We start from the raw sequence: 16655 nt of genomic DNA on the forward strand, positions 1-16655 counted from the left end.
CCACCCACTCACCACCCACTCACCCACCCACTCACCCACCCACTCACCCACCCACTCACCCACCCACTCACCCACCCACTCACCCACCCACTCACCCACCCACTCACCCACCCACTCACCCACCCACTCACCCACCCACTCACCCACCCACTCACCCACCCACCCACTCACCCACTCACTCACCCACCCACTCACCCACCCACTCACCCACCCACCCACTCACCCACTCACTCACCCACTCACTCACTCACTCACCCACCCACCCACTCACTCACTCACTCACCCACCCACTCACCCACCCACCCACCCACTCACCCACTCACTTACCCACCCACTCACTTACCCACCCACTCACCCACCCACCCACTCACCCACTCTCTCACCCACCCACCCACCCACCCACTCACCCACCCACCCACTCACCCACCCACTCAACCACCCACCCACCCACTCACCCACTCACCCACCCACCCACCCACCCACTCACCCACCCACCCACCCACCTACCCACCCACCCACCTACCCACCCACTCACCCACCCACCCACTCACCCACCCACCCACTCACCCACTCACCCACTCACCCACCCACTCACCCAACCACCCACCTACCCACCCACTCACCCACCCACCCACCCACTCACCCACTCACTTACCCACCCACCCACCCACTCACCCACTCACCCACCCACTCACCCACCCACTCACCCACCCACCCACTCACCCACCCACTCACCCACTCACCCACCCACCCACCCACTCACCCACCCACCCACCCACCCACCTACCCACCCACTCACCCACTCACCCACCCACCCACTCACCCACTCACCCACCCACTCACCCACCCACTCTCTCACCTCCCCCAGCTCCCAGCTACGCGTGATCGGCATCACAGCGAGTAACACGTGGGGCCTGCTGCTGCTGGTTCTGCTGATGGGCTACGGATTGGTGGAGCTCCCACGTGCCCACTGGTCACGTGCTCACCCTCACCGAGCGCTCACCCGAGCGCTCTTCCACTGCTCACGGCTGGCCGGAGAGAGAGCAGAGGCCGCTGAGAATCTGGAAGATTTGGCGGAGGTGAGGGGTGGTGGTGAGTGGGTGGGTGGGTGGGTGAGTGGGTGGGTGAGTGGGTGTGGGGGGGGGGGGTGGGTGGGTGGGTGGGTGAGTGGGTGAGTGGGTGGGTGGGTGGGTGGGTGAGTGTGTGGGTGAGTGGGTGGGTCAGTGTGTGGGTGAGTGGGTGGGTGGGTGGGTGGGTGAGTGGGTGGGTGTGTGGGTGAGTGTGTGGGTGAGTGAGTGGGTGAGTGGGTGAGTGGGTGGGTGGGTGAGTGGGTGGGTGGGTGGGTGAGTGGGTGGGTGGATGGGTGGGTAAGTGGGTGGGTGGGTGAGTGGGTGGGTGGGTGAGTGTGTGGGTGAGTGGGTGGGTGGGTGTGTGGGTGGGTGGGTGGTGAGTGGTTGAGTGGGTGGGTGGTGGTGATGATGGTGAGTGGGTGGGTGGGTGAGTGGGTGGGTGAGTGAGTGGGTGAGTGGGTGAGTGGTTGGGTGGGTGGGTGGGTGAGTGGGTGGGTGGGTGAGTGGGTGGGTGGGTGGGTGAGTGAGTGGGTGGGTGAGTGGGTGGGTGAGTGGGTGGGTGGGTGAGTGGGTGAGTGGGTGAGTGGGTGGGTGGGTGGGTGGGTGGGTGGGTGAGTGTGTGGGTGGGTGGGTCGGTGGTGAGTGGGTGGGTGATGGTGGTGGTGAGTGGGTGGGTGAGTGGGTGGGTGAGTGGGTGGGTGGGTGGGTCAGTGTGTGGGTGAGTGGGTGAGTGTGTGGGTGGGTCGGTGGTGAGTAGGTGGGTGATGGTGGTGGTGAGTGGGTGGGTGGGTGGGTGAGTGAGTGAGTGGGTGGGTGGGTGGGTGGGTGAGTGGGTGGGTGGGTGGGTGGGTGAGTGGGTGGGTGAGTGGGTGAGTGGGTGAGTGGGTGGGTGGGTGGGTGAGTGGGTGAGTGGGTGGGTGGGTGGGTGGGTGAGTGGGTGAGTGTGTGGGTGGGTCGGTGGTGAGTGGGTGGGTGATGGTGGTGGTGAGTGGGTGGGTGGGTGGGTGAGTGGGTGAGTGAGGGGGTGGGTGGGTGGGTGGGTGGGTGAGTGGGTGCGTGGGTGGGTGGGTGAGTGGGTAGGTGAGTGGGTGAGTGGGTGAGTGGGTGGGTGGGTGGGTGAGTGGGTGAGTGTGTGGGTGGATCGGTGGTGAGTGGGTGGGTGATGGTGGTGGTGAGTGGGTGGGTGGGTGGGTGGGTGAGTGGGTGAGTGAGTGGGTGGGTGGGTGGGTGGGTGGGTGAGTGGGTGGGTGAGTGAGTGAGTGGGTGGGTGGGTGGGTGATGATACTACTGATGATGATGATACTACTGATGATGATGATGATACTACTACTGATGATGATACTACTACTGATGATGATGATGATGTTGATGTTGACTTTACAGGAGATCAAAAAACTGAGTGAAGTCATCAAGTACAATCATCCACTTCGTAGACACCTGGATACCATCATCAGCAAGGTGATGGTGGTGATGGTGGTGGTGATGGTGATGGTGGTGACTGTGGTGACAGTGGTGGTGATGGTGGTGATGGTGATGGTGGTGATGGTGATGGTGGTGATGGTGGTGGTGGTGATGGTGGTGGTGGTGGTGATGGTGGTGGTGATGGTGGTGATGGTGGTGATGGTGGTGGTGGTGATGGTGGTGATGGTGGTGATGGTGGTGGTGGTGGTTATGGTGGTGGTAGTGATGGTGGTGATGATGGTGATGGTGGTGGTGGTGATGGTGGTGGTAGTGATGGTGGTGATGGTGGTGGTGGTGGTGATGGTGGTGGTGATGGTGGTGGTGGTGGTGGTGATGATGGTGGTGATGGTGGTGGTGGTGATGGTGGTGGTGGTGGTGATGGTGGTGGTGATGGTGGGGATGGTGGTGGTGGTGATGGTGGTGATGATGGTGGTGGTGGTGATGATGGTGGTGGTGGTAGTGATGGTGGTGATGATGGTGGTGGTGGTAGTGGTGATGGTGGTGGTGGTGATGGTGGTGATGATGGTGATGGTGGTGGTGGTGATGGTGGTGACGGTGGTGACAGTGGTGGTGATGGTGGTGATGATGATGATGGTGGTGGTGGTGATGGTGGTGACGGTGGTGACAGTGGTGACAGTGGTGGTGATGGTGGTGATGGTGGTGATGGTGATGGTGGTGATGGTGGTGACGGTGGTGACAGTGGTGATCGTGGTGATGGTGGTGATGGTGATAATGATTGTGGTGATGATGGTGGTGGTGACAGTGGTGACAGTGGTGACAGTGGTGGTGATGGTGGTGATGGTGGTGATGATGGTGCTGGTGATGATGGTGATGATGGTGATGATGGTGATGGTGGTGATGATGGTGATGGTGGTGGTGATGATGGTGGTGATGATGGTGGTGATGATGGTGATGATGGTGATGGTAGTGATGGTGGTGATGATGGTGATGGTGGTGATGATGATGCATTTCCTGCAGTTCTCAGCTCCGGTCCAGGAGTCGATGTTCCGCTCACTGGAGGACTTTGAGGAGATGGAGGGTCAAAGTTCGTCACTGCCCAGCCTGAAGAGCCTGGCCAAGACTCATAAGCAGGTGACTCACCCACTCAGTCACTCACTCAGTCACTCAGTCACTCAGTCAATCAGCCACTCACTCAGCCACTCACCCACTCACCCACCCACCCACTCACCCACCCTCCCACTCACCCACCCACTCACTCACTCAGCCACTCACTCACTCACTCAGCACCTCACCCACCCACCCACCTACTCACCCACCCACCCACCCACCCACCCACTCACCCACCCACCCACCCACTCACCCACTCACCCACCCCCTCACCCACCCACTCACCCACCCCCTCACCCACCCACCCACCCACCCACTCACCCACTCACCCACCCACCCACCCACCCACTCACCCACCCACCCACTCACTCACCCACCCCCTCACCCCCCCACCCACCCACCCACTCACCCACTCACCCACTCACCCACTCACTCACCCCCTCACCCACCCACTCACTCACCCACTCACCCACTCACCCACTCACCCACTCATTCACTCACCCACTCACCCACTCATTCACTCACCCACTCACTCACTCACTCAGTCACTCAGCCACTCACTCACCCACTCACTCACCCACTCACCCACTCATTCACTCACTCACCCACTCACTCACTCAGTCACTCAGCCACTCACTCACTCACTCACCCACTCACTCACCCACTCACTCACTCACCCACTCACCCACTCACTCACCCACTCACCCACCCACTCACTCACTCAGCCACTCACTCACTCACTCACCCACTCACTCACTCACCCCCTCACCCCCCCCACTCACCCACTCACTCAGCCACTCACTCAGCCACTCACCCACTCACTCACTCACTCACCCACTCACCCCATCACCCCCTCACCCACTCAATCACCCACTCACTCAGCCACTCACCCACCCACCCACTCACCCACTCACCCCCTCACCCCCCACCAGGTGATCAAGGCGGTGCAGCGTCACCACCGCACAGAGTTGGCGTGGCTCGTGCTGGTGGAGGAGGCGCTGCTGCTACAAGACACTCACCCACTCACTCAACCACTCACTCACCCACTCACTCAGCCACTCACTCACTCACTCACCCACCCACTCACTCACCCACCCACTCACTCACTCACCCACCCACTCACCCCCTCACCCACCCACTCACCCACCCACCCACCCACTCACCCCCTCACCCACACACTCACCCACCCACCCACCCACTCACCCCCTCACCCACCCACTCACCCACCCACCCACCCACTCACCCCCTCACCCACCCACTCACCCACCCACCCACCCACCCACTCACTCACTCACCCCCTCACCCACCCACTCACCCACTCACCCACTCAGCCACTCACCCACCCACCCACTCACCCACCCACCTACCCCTCACCCCCCACCAGGTGATCAAGGCGGTGCAGCGTCACCACCGCACGGAGTTGGCGTGGCTCGTGCTGGTGGAGGAGGCGCTGCTGCTACAAGACACCGTCGATTCTTCAGCTTCATCGGCGCGGATCTTCACGCACTCATCGTCGCCATCGTCGTCGTCGTCGCTGAGAAGGGCGGTCTGGTTCACTCCTAGCGTGGGTGAGGCTCACGCAGAGACACACAGAGACACACAGAGACACAGAGAGACGGATCTTCACTCACTCATCGTCGCCATCGTCGTCGTCGTTGCTGAGAAGGGCGGTGTGGTTTACTCCTAGCGTGGGTGAGACACACGCAGAGACACACAGAGAGACACACACAGAGATACAGAGACAGAGAGATAGACACACACACACAGAGACACACAGAGACACACAGAGACACACACAGAGACACAGAGACAGAGAGAGAGACACACACACACACAGAGACGGATCTTCACTCACTCATCGCCGTCGTCGTCGTCGTCGCTGAGAAGGGCGGTCTGGTTCACTCCCAGCGTGGGTGAGGCTCACAGAGACACACAGAGAGACACAGAGAGACACACACAGAGACACAGAGACAGAGAGAGAGACACAGAGAGACGGATCTTCACGCACTCATCGTCGCCATCGTCGTCGTCGTCGCTGAGAAGGGCGGTCTGGTTCACTCCCAGCGTGGGTGAGGCTCACAGAGACACACAGAGACACAGAGACAGAGAGAGAGACACACACACACAGAGACACACAGAGACACACAGAAACACACACAGAGACACAGAGACAGAGAGGGAGACACACACACACAGAGACGGATCTTCACTCACTCATCGTCGCCATCGTCGTCGTCGTCGCTGAGAAGGGCGGTGTGGTTCACTCCTAGCGTGGGTGAGACACACGCAGAGACACACAGAGAGACACACACAGAGACACAGAGACACACAGAGACACACAGAGAGAGACACACAGAGACACAGAGACAGAGAGAGAGACACACAGAGAGAGACACACAGAGACACACAGAGACACACAGAGACACAGAGACAGAGAGAGAGACACACACAGAGACACACAGAGACACACAGAGACACAGAGAGACGGATCTTCACGCACTCATCGTCGCCATCGTCGTCGTCGTCGCTGAGAAGGGCGGTCTGGTTCACTCCTAGCGTGGGTGAGACACACGCAGAGACACACAGAGAGACACACACAGAGACACAGAGACACAGAGAGAGAGACACACAGAGACACACAGAGACACACACAGAGACACAGAGACAGAGAGAGAGACACACACAGAGACACACAGAGACACACAGAGACACACAGAGACACAGAGACAGAGAGAGAGACACAGAGAGAGAGACACACAGAGACACAGAGAGAGACACAGAGACACACAGAGACACACAGAGACACAGAGACAGAGAGAGAGACACAGAGAGAGAGACACACACAGAGACACAGAGAGAGACACAGAGAGACACAGAGACACACAGAGACACAGAGACAGAGAGAGAGACACAGAGAGAGAGACACACAGAGACACAGAGAGAGACACAGAGACACACAGAGAGAGAGAGACACACAGAGACACACAGAGACACAGAGACACACAGAGACACACACAGAGACACAGAGACAGAGAGAGAGACACACACACACAGAGACACACAGAGACACACAGAGACACACACAGAGACACAGAGACAGAGAGAGACACACACACACACAGAGACACACAGAGACACACAGAGACACACACAGAGACACAGAGACAGAGAGAGAGACACACACACACACAGAGACGGATCTTCACTCACTCATCGTCGCCATCGTCGTCGTCGTCGCTGAGAAGGGCGGTCTGGTTCACTCCTAGCGTGGGTGAGACACACGCAGAGACACACAGAGAGAGACACACACAGAGACACACAGAGACACAGAGACACACAGAGACAGAGAGAGAGACACACACAGAGACACACAGAGACACACAGAGACACAGAGAGACGGATCTTCACTCACTCATCGTCGCCATCGTCGTCGTCGTCGCTGAGAAGGGCGGTCTGGTTCACTCCTAGCGTGGGTGAGACACACGCAGAGACACACAGAGAGAGACACACAGAGACACAGAGACACACAGAGACACACAGAGACACAGAGAGACGGATCTTCACTCACTCACTCATCGTCGCCATCGTCGTCGTCGTCGCTGAGAAGGGCGGTCTGGTTCACTCCTAGCGTGGGTGAGGCTCACAGAGACACACAGAGAGAGACACACAGAGACACACAGAGACACACAGAGACACACAGAGACACAGAGAGAGAGAGACACACACAGAGACACAGAGAGAGACACAGAGAGACACAGAGACACAGAGACAGAGAGAGACACAGAGAGAGAGAGAGACACAGAGACACAGAGAGAGACACAGAGACACAGAGAGAGACACAGAGAGACACAGAGACACAGAGACAGAGAGAGACACAGAGAGAGAGAGAGACACACAGAGACACACAGAGACACACAGAGACACAGAGAGACGGATCTTCACTCACTCATCGTCGCCATCGTCGTCGTCGCTGAGAAGGGCGGTCTGGTTCACTCCTAGCGTGGGTGAGACTCACAGAGACACACAGAGACACACACAGAGACACAGAGACACAGAGAGAGAGACACAGAGAGAGAGAGACACACAGAGACACACAGAGACACACACAGAGACACAGAGACAGAGAGAGAGACACACACACACACAGAGACGGATCTTCACTCACTCATCGTCGCCATCGTCGTCGTCGTCGCTGAGAAGGGCGGTCTGGTTCACTCCTAGCGTGGGTGAGGCTCACGCAGAGACACACAGAGAGAGACACACACAGAGACACAGAGACACACAGAGACACACAGAGACAGAGAGAGAGACACACACAGAGACACACAGAGACACACAGAGACACAGAGAGACGGATCTTCACTCACTCATCGTCGCCATCGTCGTCGTCGTCGCTGAGAAGGGCGGTCTGGTTCACTCCTAGCGTGGGTTAGACACACGCAGAGACACACAGAGAGACACACACAGAGACACAGAGACAGAGAGAGAGACACACACACACAGAGACACACAGAGACACACAGAGACACACACAGAGACACAGAGACAGAGAGAGAGACACACACACACACAGAGACGGATCTTCACTCACTCATCGTCGTCATCGTCGTCGTCGCTGAGAAGGGCGGTCTGGTTCACTCCTAGCGTGGGTGAGACACACGCAGAGACACACAGAGAGAGACACACACAGAGACACAGAGACACACAGAGACACACAGAGAGAGACACACAGAGACACACAGAGACACACAGAGACACAGAGAGACGGATCTTCACTCACTCATCGTCGCCATCGTCGTCGTCGTCGCTGAGAAGGGCGGTCTGGTTCACTCCTAGCGTGGGTGAGACACACGCAGAGACACACAGAGAGACACACACAGAGACACAGAGACAGAGAGAGAGACACACACACACAGAGACACACAGAGACACACAGAGACACACAGAGACACACAGAGACACAGAGAGACGGATCTTCACTCACTCACTCATCGTCGCCATCGTCGTCGTCGTCGCTGAGAAGGGCGGTCTGGTTCACTCCTAGCGTGGGTGAGACACACGCAGAGAGACACAGAGAGAGACACACACAGAGACACAGAGACACACAGAGACACACAGAGAGAGACACACAGAGACACACAGAGACACACAGAGACACACAGAGACACAGAGAGAGAGAGACACACACAGAGACACAGAGAGAGACACACACAGAGACACAGAGACACAGAGACACAGAGAGACACAGAGACACAGAGACAGAGAGAGACACAGAGAGAGAGAGAGACACAGAGACACAGAGAGAGACACAGAGACACAGAGAGAGACACAGAGAGAGAGAGAGACACACACAGAGACACACAGAGACAAAGAGACAGAGAGAGAGACACACACAGAGACACACAGAGACAAAGAGACAGAGAGAGAGACACACACAGAGACACACAGAGACACACAGAGACACAGAGAGACGGATCTTCACTCACTCATCGTCGCCATCGTCGTCGTCGTCGCTGAGAAGGGCGGTCTGGTTCACTCCCAGCGTGGGTGAGACACACGCAGAGACACACAGAGACACAGAGACACACAGAGACACACAGAGACACACAGAGAGACACAGAGAGACACAGAGAGAGAGACACACACAGAGACACACAGAGAGACACACAGAGATACACAGAGACACAGAGAGAGAGACACAGAGAGAGAGAGAGACACACAGAGACACAGAGAGAGAGAGAGACACAGAGACACAGAGAGACACAGAGAGACACAGAGAGACACAGAGAGAGAGACACAGAGACACGGGGAGAGAGAGAGACACACACAGAGAGACACAGAGAGACACACACAGAGACACAGAGACACAGAGAGAGAGAGAGAGACACACACAGAGACACACACAGAGACACAGAGACACAGAGAGAGAGAGACACAGAGACAGAGACACAGAGAGAGAGACACAGAGAGAGAGACACACACAGAGACACACACAGAGACACAGAGACACAGAGAGAGAGAGACACAGAGACAGAGACACAGAGAGAGAGACACAGAGAGAGAGACACACACAGAGACACACAGAGACACACAGAGAGAGAGACACAGAGACAGAGACACAGAGAGAGAGAGAGACACAGAGACACACAGAGACACACAGAGAGAGAGACACAGAGACAGAGACACACACAGAGACACACAGAGACACACAGAGACACACACAGAGACACACACAGAGACACACAGAGACACACAGAGACACACAGAGACAGAGACACAGAGAGAGAGACACACAGAGACACACAGAGACACACAGAGACACACAGAGACACACAGAGACAGAGACACAGAGAGAGAGACACACAGAGACACACAGAGACACAGAGACACAGACAGAGACACACACAGAGACACACACAGAGACACACAGAGAGACACACAGAAAGACACACAGAGAGAGAGAGAGACACACAGAGAGAGAGACACAGAGACAGAGACACAGAGAGAGAGAGAGACACAGAGACAGAGAGAGAGACACACAGAGACACACAGAGACACAGAGACACAGACAGAGACACAGACAGAGACACACACAGAGACACACAGAGAGACACACAGAGACACACACAGAGACACAGACAGAGACACAGACAGAGACACACACAGAGACACACAGAGAGACACACACAGAGACACACACAGAGAGACACACACAGAGACACACACAGAGAGACACACACAGAGAGACACACACAGAGAGTGGTGGTAGTGGTAGTGATGATGGTGGTGATAGTGGATGATGATGATGATGGTGGTTGTCATGATGGTTGTTGTTGTGATGGTGGTAGTGATGATAGTTGTGATGATGATGATGATAGTGGTGATGATGATGATAGTGGTGATGATGATGATGATGATAGTGGTGATGATGATGATGATAGTGGTGATGATGATGATAGTGGTGATGATGATGATGATAGTGGTGATGATGATGATAGTGGTGATGATGATGATAGTGGTGATGATGATGATGATAGTGGTGATGATGATGATGATGATGATAGTGGTGATGATGATGATGATAGTGGTGATGATGATGATAGTGGTGATGATGATGATGATGATAGTGGTGATGATGATGATAGTGGTGATGATGATGATGATGATAGTGGTGATGATGATGATAGTGGTGATGATGATGATAGTGGTGATGATGATGATGATAGTGGTGATGATGATGATAGTGGTGATGATGGTGGTTGTCATGATGCTTGTTGTGGTGGTGGTGGTGATGATGCTTGTTGTGCTTGTGGTTGTTGTTGTGGTGGTGGTGATAGTGGTGGTGATGATGATGATGGTTGTCATGATGCTTGTTGATGTTGTTGTTGTGCTTGTTGTGGTTGTGGTGGTTGTGCAGAGTGGTGGTGGCGTTGCCTCTTGCTGCCGTGGCTGAGCCGCGTGGTGTGTGTGCTGCTCTCAGCACTCTCCCTGAGTGACTGACTGAGTGAGTGAGTGGTTGTCATGGTGGTTGTTGTGGTGGTGGTGGTGGTTGTGATGATGATGATAGTGGTGATGATGATGATGATAGTGGTGATGATGATGATGGTGGTGGTGATGATGATGATAGTGGTGGTGATGGTGGTTGTTGTGGTGGTGATGATGCTTATTGTGGTTGTTGTTGTTGTGGTTGTTGTTGTTGTGGTTGTTGTGGTTGTGCAGAGTGGTGGTGGCGTTGCCGCTTGCTGCCGTGGCTGAGCCGCGTGGTGTGTGTGCTGCTCTCAGCACTCTCCCTGAGTGACTGAGTGAGTGAGTGAGTGGTTGTCATGGTGGTTGTTGTGGTGGTGGTGGTGGTTGTCATGGTGGTTGTTGTGGTGGTGGTGGTGGTGGTTGTGGTGGTGGTGGTGGTGTTGGTGATAGTGATGGTGGTGATGGTGGTGAAAGTGTTGATGGTGTTGATGATGATGCTGATGGTTGTCATGATGCTTGTTGTGGTGGTGGTGGTGGTGATGATGATGCTGATAGTTGTCATGATGGTTGTTGTTGTTGTGTTGATGATGATGATGGTTGTTGTTGTGCTTGTTGTGGTTGTGCAGAGTGGTGGTGGCGTTGCCGCCTGCTCCCCTGGCTGAGCCGCGTGGTGTGTGTGCTGCTCTCAGCACTCTCCCTGAGTGAGTGACTGAGTGAGTGAGTGGTTGTCATGGTGGTTGTTGTGGTGGTGGTGGTGGTTGTGATGATGATGATGGTGGTGGTGATGATGATGATAGTGGTGATGATGGTGGTTGTCATGATGCTTGTTGTGGTGGTGGTGGTGATGATGGTGGTGATGATGATGATGATCATAGTGATGGTGATGGTGGTTGTCATGATGCTTGTTGTGGTGGTGGTGGTGGTGATGATGGTGATGATAGTGGTGATGATGATGGTTGTCATGATGCTTGTTGTGGTTGTGGTGGTGCAGAGTGGTGGTGGTGATGATGATGATGATAGTGGTGATGATGATGATGATAGTGGTGATGATGATGATGATAGTGGTGATGATGATGATAGTGGTGATGATGATGATGATAATAGTGGTGATGATGATGATAGTGGTGATGATGATGATGATAGTGGTGATGATGATGATAGTGGTGATGATGATGATGATGATAGTGGTGATGATGATGATGATAGTGGTGATGATGATGATAGTGGTGATGATGCTTGTTGTGGTGGTGGTGGTGATGATGCTTGTTGTGCTTGTGGTTGTTGTTGTGGTGGTGGTGATAGTGGTGGTGATGATGATGATGGTTGTCATGATGCTTATTGATGTTGTTGTTGTGCTTGTTGTGGTTGTGGTGGTTGTGCAGAGTGGTGGTGGCGTTGCCGCCTGCTCCCGTGGCTGAGCCGCGTGGTGTGTGTGCTGCTATCAGCACTCTCCCTGAGTGACTGAGTGAGTGAGTGAGTGGTTGTCATGGTGGTTGTTGTGGTGGTGGTGGTGGTTGTGATGATGATGATAGTGGTGATGATGATGATGATAGTGGTGATGATGATGATGATGATGGTGGTGGTGATGATGATGATAGTGGTGGTGATGGTGGTTGTTGTGGTGGTGATGATGCTTATTGTGGTTGTTGTTGTTGTGGTTGTTGTTGTTGTGGTTGTTGTGGTTGTGCAGAGTGGTGGTGGCGTTGCCGCTTGCTCCCGTGGCTGAGCCGCGTGGTGTGTGTGCTGCTCTCAGCACTCTCCCTGAGTGAGTGAGTGAGTGAGTGGTTGTCATGGTGGTTGTTGTGGTGGTGGTGGTGGTTGTCATGGTGGTTGTTGTGGTGGTGGTGGTGGTTGTGGTGGTGGTGGTGGTGTTGGTGATAGTGATGGTGGTGATGGTGGTGAAAGTGTTGATGGTGTTGATGATGATGCTGATGGTTGTCATGATGCTTGTTGTGGTGGTGGTGGTGGTGATGATGATGCTGATAGTTGTCATGATGGTTGTTGTTGTTGTGTTGATGATGATGATGGTTGTTGTTGTGCTTGTTGTGGTTGTGCAGAGTGGTGGTGGCGTTGCCGCCTGCTCCCGTGGCTGAGCCGCGTGGTGTGTGTGCTGCTCTCAGCACTCTCCCTGAGTGACTGACTGAGTGAGTGAGTGGTTGTCATGGTGGTTGTTGTGGTGGTGGTGGTGGTTGTGGTGGTGGTGAAAGTGTTGATGGTGTTGATGATGATGCTGATGGTTGTCATGATGCTTGTTGTGGTGGTGGTGATGATGATGCTGATAGTTGTCATGATGGTTGTTGTTGTTGTGTTGATGATGATGATGGTTGTTGTTGTGCTTGTTGTGGTTGTGCAGAGTGGTGGTGGCGTTGCCGCTTGCTGCCGTGGCTGAGCCGCGTGGTGTGTGTGCTGCTCTCAGCACTCTCCCTGAGTGAGTGAGTGGTTGTCATGGTGGTTGTTGTGGTGGTGGTGGTGGTTGTGATGATGATGATAGTGGTGATGATGATGATGATAGTGGTGATGATGATGATGATGGTGGTGGTGATGATGATGATAGTGGTGGGGATGGTGGTTGTTGTGGTGGTGATGATGCTTATTGTGGTTGTTGTTGTTGTGGTTGTTGTTGTGCTTGTTGTGGTTGTGCAGAGTGGTGGTGGCGTTGCCGCCTGCTGCCCTGGCTGAGCCGCGTGGTGTGTGTGCTGCTCTCAGCACTCTCCCTGAGTGACTGACTGAGTGAGTGAGTGGTTGTCATGGTGGTTGTTGTGGTGGTGATGGTGGTTGTTGTGGTGGTGATGATGCTTATTGTGGTTGTTGTTGTTGTGGTTGTGGTGGTTGTGCAGAGTGGTGGTGGCGTTGCCGCCTGCTCCCGTGGCTGAGCCGCGTGGTGTGTGTGCTGCTCTCAGCACTCTCCCTGAGTGAGTGAGTGAGTGGTTGTCATGATGATTGTTGTGGTGGTGGTGATGGTGGTGATGATGATGATAGTGGTGATGATGATGATGATGGTGGTGGTGATGATGATGATGATGGTGGTGGTGATGATGATGATAGTGGTGATGATGGTGGTTGTCATGATGCTTGTTGTGGTGGTGGTGGTGGTGGTGGTGATGATGGTGGTGATGATGATGATCATAGTGATGGTGATGGTGGTTGTCATGATGCTTGTTGTGGTGGTGATGGTGGTTGTTGTGGTGGTGATGATGCTTATTGTGGTTGTTGTTGTTGTGGTTGTTGTTGTCCTTGTTGTGGTTGTGCAGAATGGTGGTGGCGTTGCCGCTTGCTCCCCTGGCTGAGCCGCGTGGTGTGTGTGCTGCTCTCAGCACTCTCCCTGAGTGACTGAGTGAGTGAGTGAGTGGTTGTCATGGTGGTTGTTGTGGTGGTGGTGGTGGTTGTGGTGGTGGTGGTGGTGTTGGTGATAGTGATGGTGGTGATGGTGGTGAAAGTGTTGATGGTGTTGATGATGATGCTGATGGTTGTCATGATGCTTGTTGTGGTGGTGGTGGTGGTGATGATGATGCTGATAGTTGTCATGATGGTTGTTGTTGTTGTGTTGATGATGATGATGGTTGTTGTTGTGCTTGTTGTGGTTGTGCAGAGTGGTGGTGGCGTTGCCGCCTGCTCCCCTGGCTGAGCCGCGTGGTGTGTGTGCTGCTCTCAGCACTCTCCCTGAGTGACTGAGTGAGTGGTTGTCATGGTGGTTGTTGTGGTGGTGGTGGTGGTGATGATGATGCTGATAGTTGTCATGATGGTTGTTGTTGTTGTGTTGATGATGGTTGTTGTTGTGCTTGTTGTGGTTGTGCAGAGTGGTGGTGGCGTTGCCGCCTGCTCCCGTGGCTGAGCCGCGTGGTGTGTGTGCTGCTCTCAGCACTCTCCCTCACCGTGGTCTGGTCCGAGTGCTCATTCTTCTCTACCAAGCCGGTCCTGTCGGTGTTCGCGTTGATCATCTCCCACGCAGAGTCCACGCAGAACTACCTCGCCATCGAGGTGAGTGAGTTGGTCAGTCAGTCAGTCAGTCACTCACTCACCAGCTCACTCACCAAGCCGGTCCTGTCGGTGTTCGCGTTGATCATCTCCCACGCAGAGTCCACGCAGAACTACCTCGCCATCGAGGTGAGTGAGTTGGTCAGTCAGTCAGTCACTCAGTCACTCACCAGCTCACTCACCAAGCCGGTCCTGTCGGTGTTCGCGTTGATCATCTCCCACGCAGAGTCCACGCAGAACTACCTCGCCATCGAGGTGAGTGAGTTGGTCAGTCAGTCAGTCACTCACTCACTCACCAGCTCACTCACTCACTCACCAGCTCACTCACCAGCTCACTCACTCACTCACCAGCTCACTCACCAGCTCACTCACTCACTCACTCACTCAGTCACTCACTCACTCACCAGCTCACTCACTCACTCACCAGCTCACTCACCAGCTCACTCACCAAGCCGGTCCTGTCGGTGTTCGCGTTGATCATCTCTCACGCAGAGTCCACGCAGAACTACCTCGCCATCGAGGTGAGTGAGTTGGTCAGTCAGTCAGTCAGTCACTTAGTCAGTCAGTCGCTCGCTCAGTCACTCAGACACTCGCTCACTCAGTCAGTCAGTCAGTCACTCACTCACTCACTCAGTCACTCAGTCACTCACCAGCTCACTCACCAAGCCGGTCCTGTCGGTGTTCGCGTTGATCATCTCCCACGCAGAGTCCACGCAGAACTACCTCGCCATCGAGGTGAGTGAGTTGGTCAGTCAGTCAGTCAGTCACTTAGTCAGTCAGTTAGTCAGTTAGTCAGTTAGTTAGTCACTCACTCAGTCAGTCGCTCGCTCGCTCACTCACTCAGTCACTCAGTCACTCACTCACTCACCAGCTCACTCACCAGCTCACTCACTCACTCACCAGCTCGCTCACTCAGTCACTCGCTCATTCAGTCACTCACTCACTCAGTCACTCAGTCACTCACTCACTCAGTCACTCACTCACCAGCTCACTCACCAGCTCACTCACCAGCTCACTCACCAGCTCACTCACCAAGCCAGTCCTGTCGGTGTTCGCGTTGATCATCTCTCACGCAGAGTCCACGCAGAACTACCTCGCCATCGAGGTGAGTGAGTTGGTCAGTCAGTCAGTCACTCACTCACTCACCAGCTCACTCACTCACTCACCAGCTCACTCACCAGCTCACTCAACAGCTCACTCACTCACTCACCAGCTCACTCACCAGCTCACTCACTCACTCACCAGCTCACTCACCAGCTCACTCAACAGCTCACTCACTCACTCACCAGCTCACTCACCAGCTCACTCACTCACTCACCAGCTCACTCACCAGCTCACTCACTCACTCACCAGCTCACTCACCAGCTCACTCACTCACTCACTCACCAGCTCACTCACCAGCTCACTCACTCACTCACCAGCTCACTCACCAGCTCACTCACCAGCTCACTCACCAGCTCACTCACCAAGCCGGTCCTGTCGGTGTTCGCGTTGATCATCTCCCACGCAGAGTCCACGCAGAACTACCTCGCCATCGAGGTGAGTGAGTTGGTCAGTCAGTCAGTCACTCACTCACTCACCAGCTCACTCACTCACTCACCAGCTCACTCACCA

At 54.9% G+C, this 16655-nt stretch overlaps 1 protein-coding gene across 1 annotated transcript in view; it reads left to right on the forward strand.

Annotated features, from left to right (window-relative positions):
- Positions 1-868: 868 nt before the first annotated feature.
- LMBRD2 (LMBR1 domain containing 2) overlaps positions 869-16655 on the forward strand; it is a gene marked incomplete at both ends in the record, with an annotated part of 28539 nt that continues 12752 nt past the window's right edge. Inside the window, 5 exon segments of the mRNA XM_078885015.1 lie at positions 869-1079; positions 2454-2528; positions 3510-3623; positions 4984-5167; positions 14863-15044. Of these exon segments, the coding sequence (XP_078741141.1) occupies positions 869-1079; positions 2454-2528; positions 3510-3623; positions 4984-5167; positions 14863-15044 (766 nt within the window).

The sequence above is a fragment of the Lampetra fluviatilis genome, unplaced genomic scaffold (assembly GCF_964198595.1).
Source record: "Lampetra fluviatilis unplaced genomic scaffold, kcLamFluv1.1 SCAFFOLD_1000, whole genome shotgun sequence".
Classification (NCBI taxonomy): Eukaryota; Metazoa; Chordata; class Hyperoartia; order Petromyzontiformes; family Petromyzontidae; genus Lampetra; species Lampetra fluviatilis.